Source organism: Temnothorax curvispinosus, unplaced genomic scaffold (assembly GCF_003070985.1).
Source record: "Temnothorax curvispinosus isolate PA1 unplaced genomic scaffold, ASM307098v1 QBEX01011777.1, whole genome shotgun sequence".
NCBI lineage: Eukaryota > Metazoa > Arthropoda > Insecta > Hymenoptera > Formicidae > Temnothorax > Temnothorax curvispinosus.
Genome location: NW_020221557.1, coordinates 1 through 16,181, shown reverse-complemented (window position 1 = coordinate 16,181; position 16,181 = coordinate 1). Strand labels below are relative to the sequence as shown.

General features: G+C 34.8%; 1 protein-coding gene across 2 annotated transcripts; it reads left to right on the top strand.

Annotated features, from left to right (window-relative positions):
* The first annotated feature begins 3,483 nt into the window (after positions 1 to 3,483).
* On the top strand, positions 3,484 to 11,765 carry LOC112461789. Of its 2 annotated transcripts, XM_025027169.1 has the most exons (3): positions 3,484 to 3,633; positions 9,763 to 11,611; positions 11,676 to 11,765. In XM_025027169.1, the coding sequence occupies exons 1-2, from the start codon at positions 3,584 to 3,586 to the stop codon at positions 11,582 to 11,584; spliced, it is 1,872 nt and encodes a 623-aa protein (XP_024882937.1). In that variant the 5' UTR covers positions 3,484 to 3,583; the 3' UTR covers positions 11,585 to 11,611; positions 11,676 to 11,765. The 2 variants fall into 2 exon arrangements, with proteins under 2 accessions (XP_024882937.1, XP_024882936.1); XM_025027168.1 differs by having other exon boundaries at positions 9,763 to 11,764.
* The last annotated feature ends 4,416 nt before the right edge of the window (positions 11,766 to 16,181 follow it).

Below are 16,181 nucleotides of genomic sequence, written 5' to 3'. Positions count from 1 at the left end.
TTCCATCTTCATTGCTAGAAGTCCACAGCATCTGAAAACAACATTATAATATAACAATCATTCTTTAAATTAACTGTCACAACAAACACTCAGCTGATCCGAACACGCGTTCTTAAAGCAGTAGACATAAGCCTAGAGAACATGGCTGCCTTAAGGTACCCTTTCAAGCTTAAGCCCCATTTTCATGAATCACACTATAAACTTTTGGACAATTGCTTGTTAAAATTCCCCAGAGTCACTAAAATTAATCGTAAATAAATATTACAAACTTTATGAGATCTTTTATGCAATACAAATTCAATTCAACACACGAATAAATACATGTTCCATAAAAATAAACTCAGAAAATTAAAATAAAATATAAATAAATTAATTAAAAGTAGATTATTCATAAGAACATAACCTTTTATGCCTAAGGAACATTATCACGATAAAATAACAATTATCTCATTAACATTTTTTCAAACATGATTGTTATAAACAATTAAATTATATTATTAACAGACCTAGTTAGTGTGATTACTAGAACTATCACAAAAAGTCAAATAACTTTTGATTATAAACCATTATTGTATTTCTCAAAATAAACTAATTAACAATAAAATTTATCATAAAAATATTATTAAAGATGATAAATAAAATCACCGCAGATACTCAGCAGAGCATGTCAAGTAACCTAACAAAAACCCCCACATTATATCTCTTCTTAGTTCCAAGATATAATTGAAAATTATGGAAATCCATAAAACACAGAAATTTTAAACAACCTAAAATAATGTCTTTAATTATCTGAACACAACAAAAGAAACCCCATCTTTTTATCTCTTACCGTTCTCGAGTTATAAATTATTAAAGTTTCACATCCGCCATTTTGAATTTCCTACCATTTAGACTTACAAAGACCAAATCACTTTTACATTAATATTTTAGTCTTTTATACATTTTAAAGCTGAAAAATTTCATTTCCAAACAAAAATTTTGACACTTAATTATTATGATAAAAATGGAATCTCTCATACTCCTAAACACCAGTAGCGTTAACGCCGATTTTCTATTTAAATTAATTAAATTAATAAATGAGATTTAAATTGAACATTCACTCCATGAAAAACGAGGATAGTTTAATACCAGTTCACAAGGTGTAAGACAAGGATAGCCATAATAAATTCTTAATAAATTAAAATAAAATAGAAAACGAATAATTTGAAGTAAGAACAATATATACGTGTATACGGAATAATCGTTAGAATCGAAAAACATTTACTACATAATTATTTATTTTTGCAATTTACTTTTATAAACAATCATAAACAAATTATTAACCATGTCATTAAATATTTTTAACTTATACCTCGGATCACGTATAACAATTTTTATATAAGCTTAAACCATGTCACTTTTCTAATGAAAGCTACACGAAAATCTAAAGGAAAAACCACCCGGTATAACGCAAAAGACCCGGAACCTACCCCGTGACAAACATATATATACTATGTCCTTAGGTGGTTCCCAGGTCATGGGAATTAATATTATAATATCTCATAAACCACAATCGCAAAAATTTCCTTTTTTGTATACATTGATAACCTGAACATTTCCCATTAAAATTAATATATAAACCATAATTCTTAATCAACCGCTACACCTAATTAATTAACAAAATATATACCTCCGTTTGCATTACAATCCATACTTACCAATAATATATATATGAACATAAAATTCGTTCTGGTAAATACAAATTTAAACTGCATACATAAACTCTGCATTAGTACACCTACGAAAAATAATAATAACTTTTATTTCTGCAATTGTTTATTTACGAAATATTTATAACAATAAAATAACGAATGTTCATATACGAGATAATATTAGAAATTCAAAACCTCTTAAACAAAGAGAACATAATAATATCAATACGCGAATTAAAGAGTACCAATTTATTTAATTAATAAATTGTTAATAACAAATACATATATTAACAATAAAATTTTCCAATGCTATATTATATTTTAGTGAAAATTCTGTAATATGTTTCCTATACACTCCCATCAAATTCCCAACCATTTGCGAGATATAAAAATAATAAAAATCTTATCATATATATATGTATAAACAAATTAATTTCCTGTACTAATGAGAATGCTGACCATTTCTATCTGCACGATATATTATTAACCTGATATTAGAATCATTATTAACACCGCTAACATCACTTTTATTAATATTACTATTAACAAATATATATATACTTACTAAAATTAATATAAATATCGAATGTCAAGCGCCGAACCGTTACTCACGAATTCGAGAAAGATAAAATTGTATTATGCGCAGCATAAGGAACACGAATCCGAGCGAGATGCGAGTATTGTATGATCTGAAAGGAAGAAAGAGAGAGTCAGATATACCATATTAACTATTAGACAAAGAGAGCAATATCTCTTACACTTTAGACATGCTAATAATGACTTGAATTGTATTATTAAATTATTCTACTGTATGTAAAGTATGTCTAAAGAAATTTAAATAATATTCAGCATATATTTGCACTTTTTACTATTCAAATATTAAATATTTTCTTCATGATAAAAGTCATAATGAAATTTAATAATGAAAAGAAGTATCGCTCTCAATACAAATCGCCGTTAGACTAGAGAATAAAAATAGAATTCAGACGAGTCACCTGTATGACTCATTCGAGTGAATCTAGTCTTCGTCGAAGCAGAACGCCACGCATAACCATATAAAGTAATGAATTGCAAGCCACAACCCTATGACTCATTGCTGGCAAGCGAGCCACATCCTTAGAAGTAGACTCACATCCGCTAGACAACGCCTTATGACTCATTGTAACAAGGTGCTGGCAAGCGAGCCACACCCCTAGAAGTAGACTCACATCCGCTAGGCAACGCCTTATGACTCATTGTAACAAGGTGTGGTCACCTCCCACTACCGTTTCCAAAATTGTATAAAAGCAGAATCTTTCACCCTCTCGACGGAGATCTACGGAGATTCTCTCGACGGAGAGTGTGGAACGAGCCAGGAAAGGTCACATATCTTATACTTGTTCCATCCTCCCACATAAACCACTTGTATCGTAAAAGTTCTACAATAAATATCATACAATTTTATATCAAAAGAAAGATAAAGATTATTGAAGATTATTGAATTACCTACCTTCGACGGATCCAAGGAGCCATAATCTACATCGCCGACCAACAGCTAATTATCCTGGGGTTTTACCTCCTTAACTGCAAGAAAAAGAACCCGTCAACGGAGACGTTCTGTCGGATCGAAGCCACCTCGCATCACCCAGGACGTCACAAGTTGAAATTTTTGGTGACAGCGGTGGGATTGCCAAAAAAGGCGATCCCGACTGGGAAGCTGAAAGGATTGGACATCTGGAAAGCATCCCTTGGGACAACACTTCAATTCTCTGGAAGCCGAGTGAGCCAGTAGCGGAAGAAGAAGCCGATTGCTGTATTCATTCTACAACATCCTGTCTCTACCTTAACGAGAAGAGGATCTTTTCCGGAGAGAAGCTGCAGGGATAAGGCTGCGAGCGTGTGGACAAGGCTTCATGGAGTCGCGCATAACTATCATTCTTCTTTTCATTATCATACGATACATGTAAGTTCGCACTTACCAATATTACGAACGTGAACATGCCAATATTACGAACTTTTACATTTCTTTTTAACGAATAAGTAATTATAATAAATAAAAATGGCTACAGACGGAATAAATGATTTAACTAGACAGATAGGCGACATGAATATTAACGCAACCGACGCGAATCGTAGAGCTAATGCGCCGTATATAAGTTTGCGAGATGCAGCCGAGACAATTCTCCCGTTTGATGGAAAAAATATGCCCGTCCTACAGTTTGCTAATAGTTGCATGCACGCTAAAAATATGATTTCTCCTACCGCGGAATATGGACTTGTTCAAATGATAAAAAATAAGTTAGTCGGACCTGCATTGAGGGTGGCATTAAGTGGAGAATATAATGATATAGAATCTTTGTTAGCAGTCTTAAGAACTAGATTTGCACCAGTTTATTCTTCATCACAATTGCACGGGGAACTTGCTAAAGTAACTCAACATCCCGACGAATCAGTAGTCGATTACGGTAGCCGAGTATCAATGATCCTGCAACAATTAAAATCTTGTTATCAAACTGAAAATCCGAATCAGGCAATACAATTTTTAAATTCTGCTGAAAGCAATGCTGTAAGAAATTTTCTAACTGGTTTAAAAACAGACATTTATACAAGAATGTATCCACGAGACGCAATTACTTTGAATACCGCGATAGAATCCGCAATAAAAGCTGAAACAGAGTATCAGGAACACGCGCAACGTATAAGAATAACGGAAGGACTTATACAATCAATTCGATGCAATAATTGTCTTGGATATGGTCATGATACTTATTCATGCAGCACTATTAATCCTCTTGCACAAATATCTCATGTGCAATGGCAACCAAAAGTATGTTCGTATTGTAAAAATTCTGGACATGTACGAGCGGAATGCAAAGCCTTACAACCGCGAATTTTGAACCGAAATTCCTTATTAAATAATGTTCGAAATCCTTTGATAAATAATGCCACGCGAAATATGAATTTTAATAATAATAATCGTTTTAATCGTCTAAATTTAGCTAATCCGCGAAACGCTGGTTTAATTTGCCGATACTGCAAGATTCCTGGCCACAGTCTCGAACAATGTCGAAAGAGACAATATAATAATAATCTGCGGAATCAAGGAAATCAATATTTCAATAGAGAAAATAGAATTTCTGAAAACGTACGACGCGACAGAGCCCAAGAGAATTCGGGAAACCGAGATCGGGCTCAGCGAGTAGGCGCAGCGCTGAACGAACGCCCGCGAGTGCGCCTGGTCAACCCGGAGGAACCTCAAGAGGAAACGCAAGTGTAAAAATCTGTAATAAGATCGGGAAACCACCTTCTGTCGTTCTGCCAAGTAAAAATCTTCTCGACGAACGCGCTAGCTTTATGATAGATACGGGATCCGACATAAATTTGATAAAAGAGAATTCGCTCCATGAGAATGTGCCCATTGATAAGAAAATAGTATTCGAGCTTAGTGGAATAACTAAAGGACGAACACGCACGATAGGCGTAGCTAAATTACGCATTCTCGATGCTGATGCATGGTTTCATGTAGTTCCTAATAATTTTCCAATTAAGTCAGATGGAATACTAGGCACGGAATTCTTCAAAAATCAAAAGGCAACTATAGACTACCCGAGGGCTTGTCTGGTTGTGAACGGAGTATCGTACTATTTCCATAACGACGAAATCGTCACTATTCCCGCTAGAACGCGAAAACAAATATTTGTTCATGTAGCAAATCCTGAAATAAAAATCGGATATATTCCAAAATTAGATGCCGGATTGCAGGTGTACTTAGGTAACGCCGTAGTCTCGAATCGTGATGGGATAGCACATCTATATGTTATTAACTCATCGGACGAAGACGTAGAATTAGCAATACCGACTGTAAAAATATATCCATTCAAAGAGCTAAATAACGAAGAAATGGACGCAAATGACGCAGAAGAAGACTCAAAGGACAATAAAACACGAGTTAATCAAATAATACAGCTACTACGTCTCGATCATTTAAATGCGGAAGAAAAAACTAGTGTCACTAGGCTAGTAACAAATTATGCGGAACGATTTCATTTGCCAGGAGAATCGCTAGGCGCAACTAGCGTAACAAAGCACCGAATATTCACCACTGACGATAGACCAATCAACGTCAAGCAATATCGATATCCTCAAGTACATAAAGAAGAAATACAACGACAGGTTGACGAAATGTTGGAAAAAGGTGTGATAGAGCCGTCGAGCTCGCCTTATAATTCTCCTTTGTGGATTGTACCAAAAAAGGATGATTCTAAAGGCAATAAAAAATGGCGTCTCGTAATAGATTTTCGAGCGCTTAATGAGAAAACGATCGGTGATGCATATCCACTACCAAATATTGTCGATATACTCGATCAACTTGGTAGTGCGAAATATTTTTCAGTATTTGATCTAGCTTCTGGATTTCACCAGATATTAATGGACAAGACTGACAAGCATAAGACTGCGTTTTCAACACCGTACGGACATTTTGAATATAACCGTATGCCGTTTGGACTAAAGAACGCTCCTGCTACTTTTCAGAGATTAATGGATCAGGTATTAACAGGCTTACAAGGAATTGAATTATTCGTATATCTCGATGATATCGTAATATACGCTAAATCACTTCAGGAACATGAGATTAAATTCCAACGATTAATGAAACGACTAGAAGAAGCAAATTTATCCTTACAACCTGATAAATGTGAATTTTTAAAGAAAGAAGTTGCTTATCTTGGACATGTAATAACTGAAAATGGTGTACGACCCGATCCCAAGAAGGTAAATGCTGTAAAAGAATTTCCAATGCCAAAAACACGAAAGAATATTAAGCAATTTCTCGGTCTTGCAGGATATTACCGAAGATTCATAAAAAACTTTTCTAAAATCGCTAAACCTCTGTCAGATTTAACGAAACAATCTATTGCATTTGAATGGAAACAAGAACAGCAAGAAGCATTTGATAAATTGAGACACGCCTTGTGCTCAGAACCAATTTTGCAATATCCTAATTTTAATGAACCATTTATTATAACTACTGACGCATCAGGATACGCCATTGGTGCAATATTAAGTCAAGGCAAAATAGGAAGCGATCTACCCATAGCTTATGCATCAAGAGTTTTAAATGACGCAGAAACAAGATATTCGCCTACAGAAAGAGAATTATTAGCTTTAATTTATGCTGTAAAACATTTTCGACCTTATGTTTATGGACGTAAATTTACATTAGTAATGGATCATAAACCATTAGAATGGTTAAATTCAGTATCTGATCCTACGTCACGATTAATGAGGTGGAGACTAAAATTAGCGGAATACGATTATCAAATAAAATACAAACCAGGAAAAATAAATAAAAATGCTGACGCTTTGTCCAGGAATCCTATCGGAGAAATTAAACATGTATATCCTTTGAATGCAAAACGAGCATTATCATCTTCAAGTGAAGCCTCAGTAGGGCAAGAACATAAAAAACAAAAAACATTTCATCCGAGTTTTAAAAGAGCAATGGAAAGTGAAGGATCAGGAAATCCAGCACCGCATAAAAAGAACAGACCTGATGAATCATCTCCTTATATAGATTCAGATAGTGAAGAAGAAATATCACCTAGAAGTAAATTTTTAAAAGCTTTAGACAGTAGCAGTGACAGTGGAACAGTTTCATATTATTATGAAACCGACTATGATACCGACGATTCAGAAATATGTCAAAAAGGTGAAAAAAGGAAACATGAGAGTAGCTCTTCTACCCACGTAAGACGCAGAAAGCGAAAGCATAAGAGAACAAAGAAACACCGTAAAGATTCCAGTCCAAAGAAACTTGACGAATCCCATGATGACAGTAAAGACGCAATGTTGCATGTGGATGAAGCTGAAGGGCGCGGCCCGCAAGAGCGTCTTAGCGATGACGACGCCGCCTATGAGCCGCTGCAGGAAGCAACCGCTCCCGACGACGCACGCGCTTCACGCAAGAGGCCGAGCGAAAGCCACACAACGGGTGTCCCGAAAAAACGAATCGATGATAAAAAATTTTATAATAAAAAAGAAATGCATAAACAACAAGAGGAATCTGAAGATGAGGCTATGGAAATAACATCACAGTCTAGCGACAGCCATCAAAACCGCACTAATATTGAAATACAGGCTGACGTTCATGCACCACCTTCGCATATGCAAATAATACCAAAATCAAAAGTAAAAATTGACAAAAATTTACCAAAATTGCCAGATGACATTGACGCTATTGAAATAATAGAAGAAAATATACCATTAAATAAACAAGAATTAAAAACAATGGAAGTAGATACTGATAATGAAATGGATTATGAAATAAATAAAAAACCATTAGGATACCGTGAACAAAAAACGCCGAGCGATGATTCGACAGACGAAAGTAATACAAATAGAATATTTTCACCTCCTTCGTATAAAGCAGTTCCTAAACCTTTACAAATAAGTAATAAAAGTTCTGCGAAAACAAAAGCCACAACTTCTAATAAACGACCAGTAAATAAAAAATTCTCAAACAAAAAATTAAGTAAGAAAACAAATAAAAAATCTAACTTAAAGGAACGAACACCACCGAGAGAATTACAGAGACCAAGAATAAGAGAAATGGAAGTTACTTCTGTTAACATTATAGACTCCCGAGATCACATATGGATGAGGAATGATAATATAATATACTTTATAAATACAAAGGGAGATCCGATAGATGAAATAGGGAAAGAATTAATTGATAGAAAAATATGCCAGAAGCCGAAGAATTTTAAAGGAATAATAGGACATGTGTTAATATCAGAAAAGAACAACAAGAAAAATTTTGGAATAATAATTAAAGAAGAATTAAATGATCAAATTCAAGAAAAACATGTAGCGCAGGGATTTAGAGAATTAAAAAACGAAATGATGCGTTTAAATATTTCACATGCGAGCATATCTGAAAACAATAGCGATATAAAAATACCATGGTTCAGAATACGATGCATTATAAGACTTACATTTTTAAATACAGACATTCAAATTACTGTATGTAAGGGCCAAGTGTGCATACCCGAGCTCAAGGATAGACCGCGTATCATACGTGAGTCCCACGAATCCAGTGTCGGAGGACATAAAGGAATCGCAAAAACAGTGGCGCGGATACGTCATAAATATTTTTGGGAAAATATGAAAAGTCAAGTTGAAAAATTTATTCAAACCTGTAGTAGTTGCCAAAAGAAAAAATTAGTACGCGTAAAGACTAAACAACCGATGATTATAACCGACACTCCTGTAGACGCATTTGATAAAGTTGCTATGGATATATTAGGGCCTTTGCCTATTACTGATAATGGTAATGAATATATTTTAACAATTCAGGATCAATTAACAAAATATTCAGTTGCCGTACCTCTTGTGCAAGCGAACTCAGAGGAAATAGCAAAAGCATTCACGCGTAGATTTATTTGTCAATTTGGAAGTCCCAAAGCAATTTTGACGGATCAAGGTTCAAATTTTACTAGTTCAATGATGAAGAAATTTGCAAAATATTTTAAAATAAAACAATATTGCACAACTGCTTTCCATCCTCAATCCAATGGCTCGTTAGAAAGAAGCCATCATGTATTGACCGAATATTTGAAGCATTACATAACTGATGAACATGATTGGGATAATTGGCTCGAGCATGCTATGTTTTCATATAATACTAGCGTACATGAGGGAACAAAATTTACACCGTATGAATTAGTATTCGGCAAAGCCGCACGATTGCCATCTGAAATAAAGACAGAAAATCCGGTAGAAACGTATGACGATTATGTGAGCGAACTTATTGATAAATTAACTGATCTAAGAAAACTAGCTGTGTCAAATTTAGGGTTAGCCAAAACACGTTATAAACACTATTATGATAAGAAATTAAAAACACAAACGTATAAAGTAGGAAATTTTATATATTTATTAAAACCTAAAAAGAAAAACAAGTTCGATGATGAATATACAGGACCGTATGAAATTGTGGAAATCCTAGAAAATAATAATATTAAAATATTAATTCCACCAAATAAAATTAAAATCGTACATGTAGACCGAACTAAACCTGCTCGGATTGCAGATCAGGGATGAAGGAAAAAGAATACACAATTACTGGTTTAAAAGATAATCCTGGAATATTTTTCGAAGCCGTTGGAGAAATGCGTACGTCCGAAAATTCTTGGAAGATGATAATCTACATCGACTTGCGCGATATTAAAGGTGCAACGGCCAAACTCGAACAGCAAATGGACTCGATATTACAACAATGTGGTGATCACAATTCACATTGTGAAATACGACCACGATTGACTTCATTAATTGCCAAATTGAATAAGATAAAGCAGTATCAAGATCATATACGCGCACTCATAGGAGAATCCCGCACAAAACGAGCTCCCTTGGAATTTGTTGGACAACTTAGCAAGATATTATTCGGAACTTTAACCATCGAAGACGAATATGCCATGCGTAATGCAATAATGCATGTAGAGAATAAAACTAACGATCTCGCTCTGCTGCTCGTGAATCAAACTGTAGCAACGCGAGCGCGTTTCGGGGAACTGTACAACGCCACATGGGAGATAAGAAAGCAGCTTAGCGCAATAGAAATTAAAGCGATGTTAAATCAAAGGCATCGATATTTTTGGGAAGTTATGACAAAACTGGATACGGAAATATTACAACATGAAATAGATTTAAATATTCTGATCGATGGAATATTATTCGGAAAGCAGGGATTCATCCACCCCCGTTTAATTTCACCGCAACAATTAATAGAAAATTGTAAGTTAATAAAAGAACAGAATCCTCATGCAGAATTTCCGGTAAGTACTGACGAAATCGGAATGGATCAACTTATAAAAATATCCAACTTACGAATTGCCTATTCCGGAAATCGATTGATTTATATTCTGCATATTCCATTATTGATTCCTGGAATATATAAAATGTATAGAGCCGTACCATTACCTGCTAAACAAGCATTTGACGAAACAAAATTCGCAATAATTAAATCTGACGCAGAACATATTGGAATAAGCGAGGACACCGATAGCTTCTACGAGTTCCGAGAAGGGGAACTGCGAGAATGTATATCGTCCAGCACCGTATTTATCTGCCCAGCTATATTTCCTTTGAAAAAGATACGGCAAGCGACAAGTTGTAATATTCAACTCTTACTAAATAAGAATATAGAAATGGAATATTGCAACATAGTATTACAAAACCTACGAGAAACATACTGGAAAGCCTTAACTACGCCCGGAAATTGGATATATACTGCAAGAAAACGAGAAATAATTCGTATAGAATGCCAACAAAGCAACCAGGAAGAAATAAGTAATTCTGGCATTATTTCCATACGCCAAGGATGTAAAATTAAAGCAGGGACTACTACGATGAGCCATCCATCCGTTCATTCTATAGAATTCGTACAGCATTATACTCCAATGAACAATCTAAGCATTTTACAATTGTACGAGCCTATCCGCGAAAAATATCAAATCGACCTGGCAGAAGCGACAAGCGAATTATGGACGATGAATAATAGCCACGTATCAACGACTTTTGATGACATCATTGAAAAGGCTCGCCAGATCAAGGATAGACGGATGCAAGAACAAAGACTTATCACCTACAGTGCAGTAGGATGGGGCATGAGTGTTCTCGGAATACTTGTGGTCATCGTCTGGATGATAAGCAGGACTTCTTGGATCAGCAGTACTGCGAATTTACTTTATGCACGATGCAACCGTAACAAAGGAACCAAGGGACCTACCCCTTGCTCCTCAGTAGAGAATAAAAGCCGAAGTACCGAGCCCGAATCCGAACAGTCTGACTTAAGAACGGCAACGATCCAGTATAATCTACAAGAAGAAGCACAGGAAGCAGAGGCACACTGACGACTTGAAGACGTACAGCAATAATTCGTAAGTGACCAAACCACATGACTTCGTACCAAAATTTAGTCTTTGGTTTGTGCTCACTTCACAGGATGAGAAGGAGCAGCTATTCTACCAATCATTATAAACGTTGGCACAGGATATTGGGACGACTCCGCCGGATTATTTTAACCATGCCGGGAATTGACGAAAACGTTCCTATGGACCTCAGCGCAGCGCAGTCGTATCGGCGGTCGCCAATTCCAATGCAGCGAGGACCACCAGAGCGCGACACCAGATCTCCTGGCGTCGACGTCCATCCCAATATGGACCGCGACTGGCCTGGACCAACAGATCCTGAGGTCTTCACTAGACCTCAGCGTCCGCCGACACCGGCGAACACCATCTACGAGGTGCCGCGAATGACAGTAGCATCCGTGGAAGCAGCTCTCACCCCTGGAATGGAGGATTTAATCGACGACGTGCTCGATGAAATTAACCGCGAGTCTCCCGACGATGACAGCCTGGGAAGCGAGGTGACAGGCACCATCAGACTGCCTGATGTCTCCAGGCCTCCGCCTCGTTACGCCAACATCCCGGCAACGCAGACGAGCCACGAGTACGTGGCAATGGCATCTTCAACGCGAGCGGAAGCATGCAGCAGCCGTGGGTTGCATTCTTTGAGCGGCCTGAGTACATCGCTAAGCAGCCCACTTGCATTGGGAGGACAATGTGGATCATACGATCACCTGGGTGAACCTGCAAACCGACATCATATAATAGGTGAGCGCCCTATGCTTCCCATACCACAGGGCTCGCCACCCCCTCCTACACAACCGCCACTATCAATACCGATTTATTACCGCGATTATTCAGATCCACTCGTACGACCGGCTTATGACTTCATATGTCATTCCGCATGGTATGCGCAAATCGCGGCCGAACTCGCGCTGTGTGCAGATTGTGCGACAAGCGAGCACACATTTTGCATTTATAACAGACCAAACGCAGTATGGCGACAGCTACACCTTATTTCGCGAACATTCGTCCATACAACTCTACACTGTGGACGATGTTATAAGTTATTAATAAAAACTAAACGCGCGATTGATTGTCACGAGTGCCGCACCACTATAATAGATTTACGCGGACGTACCGAACACTTAACTTATCAAGTTCTATGTGAGGCGATTATTCCTCGAGGAACACGTTAAGCAACATACGATACAATACAATTGCACAAGTTATAATGTTACTATATCTCATATAACCTACATATTATACTTTTAAACATGCTTATCGATTATTTTGCGTTATATACTTATATTTAACTTTATAAATTACCACTTGATTTTCTTTTTAGTGTACTGCTTACAGGGAACTGTCTTATTATTTAGCACCTTTATATTAGTGTTAGCACTACTTAAAATAATACAATAAACATTAGCGAGCGACCTTACTATAAGACCAACATTAACCTAATACTAACATTTTTATTATGTACATGGTGAAGGGATCAAAATAAAATATTAATTTTATACAATTAACCTATGATTATACTTCATGAGCACGGTGGAGGACCTTAATTTCCTTAGAATAAGTACTTTGAAAATTAAATCGTAGCAATCAGTAGAATGTAATCTTAATTCTACATTAATAATTTTAACTTTAATATACATGCATAGAAAAGGGGAAAGAATACGCTGACATACGCATATAATAAAAAAATAGAAAAACACATATATTTAGTCAACCTTAAAATGCAAATCACTTACATGCTTTACTAATTGTAAGATCACTATTATAACGTATTCATATTCACACTCGTAAAACAAGCCCATCCAGGATAATTTCGTACCTATTCCTTGCCTGAAATAAAATTGAAAGAAAATACATTAATATTCTTATTCATATATATATATATATATATATTCATAAGATTATAAAATAAGATTGAAATACTTATCCTTTATCCTTATTAATTCAGTCTCAGCTCACTATTACCTCTTCTCACCTATAACAATAACGAAATATATTAATTACTGCACTCTTATAAGATAAAACCGTTATATATAATCAATAAATAATTATCCTTACAGAGCTAAGCAAAATGTCAACGACAAGCCTTCTGCTAGAAGTAAAAAGACTACGTAATCTTGCTTATCGCCTGGATTTAGACGAAGCTAAGGAAAGAACACGCGGCAAATACTTGAATATATTTAAACAAAAATAATAAAAAAAAAAAATAAAAAGGGGAGAGACTAAACTTATATGAATAAATGTAGTAACGATAGAAGTATAGCATTAACTTACTTTTAATTTATCCTTATCATATCCGTCCAACGAAATCATGGTGACAGTATAGATAACCAGCCCTATAATAAAATAAGAATAACCTATATTAATAGATATCCTAATAAGTAACATAAGGAATGAACACTGAAAACAAATATGCGCGTCTATATATGTATGCAAGTACAGATATACATGTGTATATACCCGATAAAATAAATAAAAAAAAAAGGAGAGAAGAGAAGAAGAAAAAATATATTACTAATCAAATCTATCGAACTACTTAAGCACATTGCTAAACAAATATTTTATCAATGGAACTATTACCTCGATTTAGATAAATCCAACTGCAACAACATAGCTCTTATACTGCCAAACACATTTTAGAATTCTGTAATAAAAATCACATAAATAATTAATTATCTATAAATATAATCATACTCTATACGACATAACCACAAAATTATACTTACTAATAAAAGTTCGGAGACCGAACTTCCCTAAGGAGGGAGATGTCACGTCTGACGGTATAATCACCGCTACATTCCACCCGCATAAATTTTTTGATTTTCTACCTTCATTGCTAGAAGTCCCCAGCATCTGAAAACAACATTATAATATAACAATCATTCTTTAAATTAACTGTCACAACAAACACTCAGCTGATCCGAACACGCGTTCTTAAAGTAGTAGACATAAGCCTAGAGAACATGGCTGCCTTAAGGTACCCTTCAAGCTTAAGCCCCATTTGCATGAATCACACTATAAACTTTTGGACAATTGCTTGTTAAAATTCCCCAGAGTCACTAAAATTGATCGTAAATGAATATTACAAGTTTTATGAGATTTTTTATGCAATATAAATTCAATTCAACACATGAATAAACACATGTTCCATAAGAATAAATTCAGAAAATTAAAATAAAATATAAATAAATTAATTAAAGGTAGATTATTCATAAGAACATAACCTTTTATGCCTGAGAAACATTATCACGCTAAAATAATAATTATCTCATTAGCATTTTTTCAAACATGATTGTTATAAACAAATAAATTATATTATTAACAGACCTAGTTAATGTGATTATTGGAACTATCACAAAAAGTCAAATAACTTTTGATTATAAACCATTATTGTATCTCTCAAAATAAACTAATTAACAATAAAATTTATCATAAAAATATTATTAAAAGATGATAAATAAAATCACCGCAGATACTCAGCAGAGCATGTCAAGTAACCTAACAAAAACCCCCACCTTATATCTCTTCTCAATTCCGAGATATAATTAAAAATTATGGAAATCCATAAAACACAGAAATTTTAAACAACCTAAAATAATGCCCTTAATTATCTGAACACAACAAAAGAAACCCCATCTTTTTATCTCTTACCGTTCTCGAGTTATAAATTATTAAAGTTTCACATCCGCCATTTTGAATTTCCCACCCTTTAGACTTACAAAGACCAAATCACTTTTACATTAATATTTTAGTCTTTTATACATTTTAAAGCTGAAAAATTACATTTCTGAACGAAAATTTTGACACTTAATTATTATAATAAAAATAGAATCTCTCATACCCCTAAACACCAGTAACGTTAACGCCGATTTTCTATCTAAATTAATTAAATTAATAAACGAGATTGAAAATTGAACATTCACTCCATGAAAGACAAGGATAGTTTAATACCAATTCACAGAGAGTAAGACAAGGATAGCCCTATAAACTCTTAATGAATTAAAATAAAAATGAAAACAAATAGACGGAGATAAAACAATTATAGAAATACATGCTCTTATATTTATGGAAAAACACCACGTTAAAATAACTATTATCTTATTAATATTTTTCAAAAACAATTGTTATAAACAATTAAAATTATATCAATACCATTTTACTAACTACGTCATCAAAATCATTTCAAAAAACCGATCGACTTAATGAAAAAATACTTACTACAAGATTGTTTGATTTTGCAACTTATTTTTATAAACAATTATAAATAAATAATTAACCACACTAATAATAGCCGTTAACATGTGCCCCAGGTTATGCATAATAACTTTTGTATAAGTCAAAACCTCGTCACTCCTCTGGTTGAGGCTACAAAAATTCCAAAAGGAAAGACACCCGGTATAACGGTTTAGCATGGGAGTTGTGCCATATAATTGATATTTTTCTATCACAACTACCCGAAATTCGACTATTTCAAACTTTAACCCTTAATATTTCTTAAATTACGTCTGCAAAAAATACCCCGTTTGCATGTAAATTAAGTTTAAACCTTCCTCTTCAAGCCCATATGGAAAACATAAAT

What these genes read in the sequence shown, in the direction of transcription:
- LOC112461789 (XM_025027169.1), top strand. Translation starts at nt 3,584, where the DNA reads ATGGAGTCGCGCATAACTATCATTCTTCTTTTCATTATCATACGATAC. An exon ending in TTCATTATCATACGATACAT is followed by an intron (nt 3,634 to 9,762) that starts GTAAGTTCGCAC and finishes CTCGGATTGCAG; the next exon opens with ATCAGGGATGAAGGAAAAAG.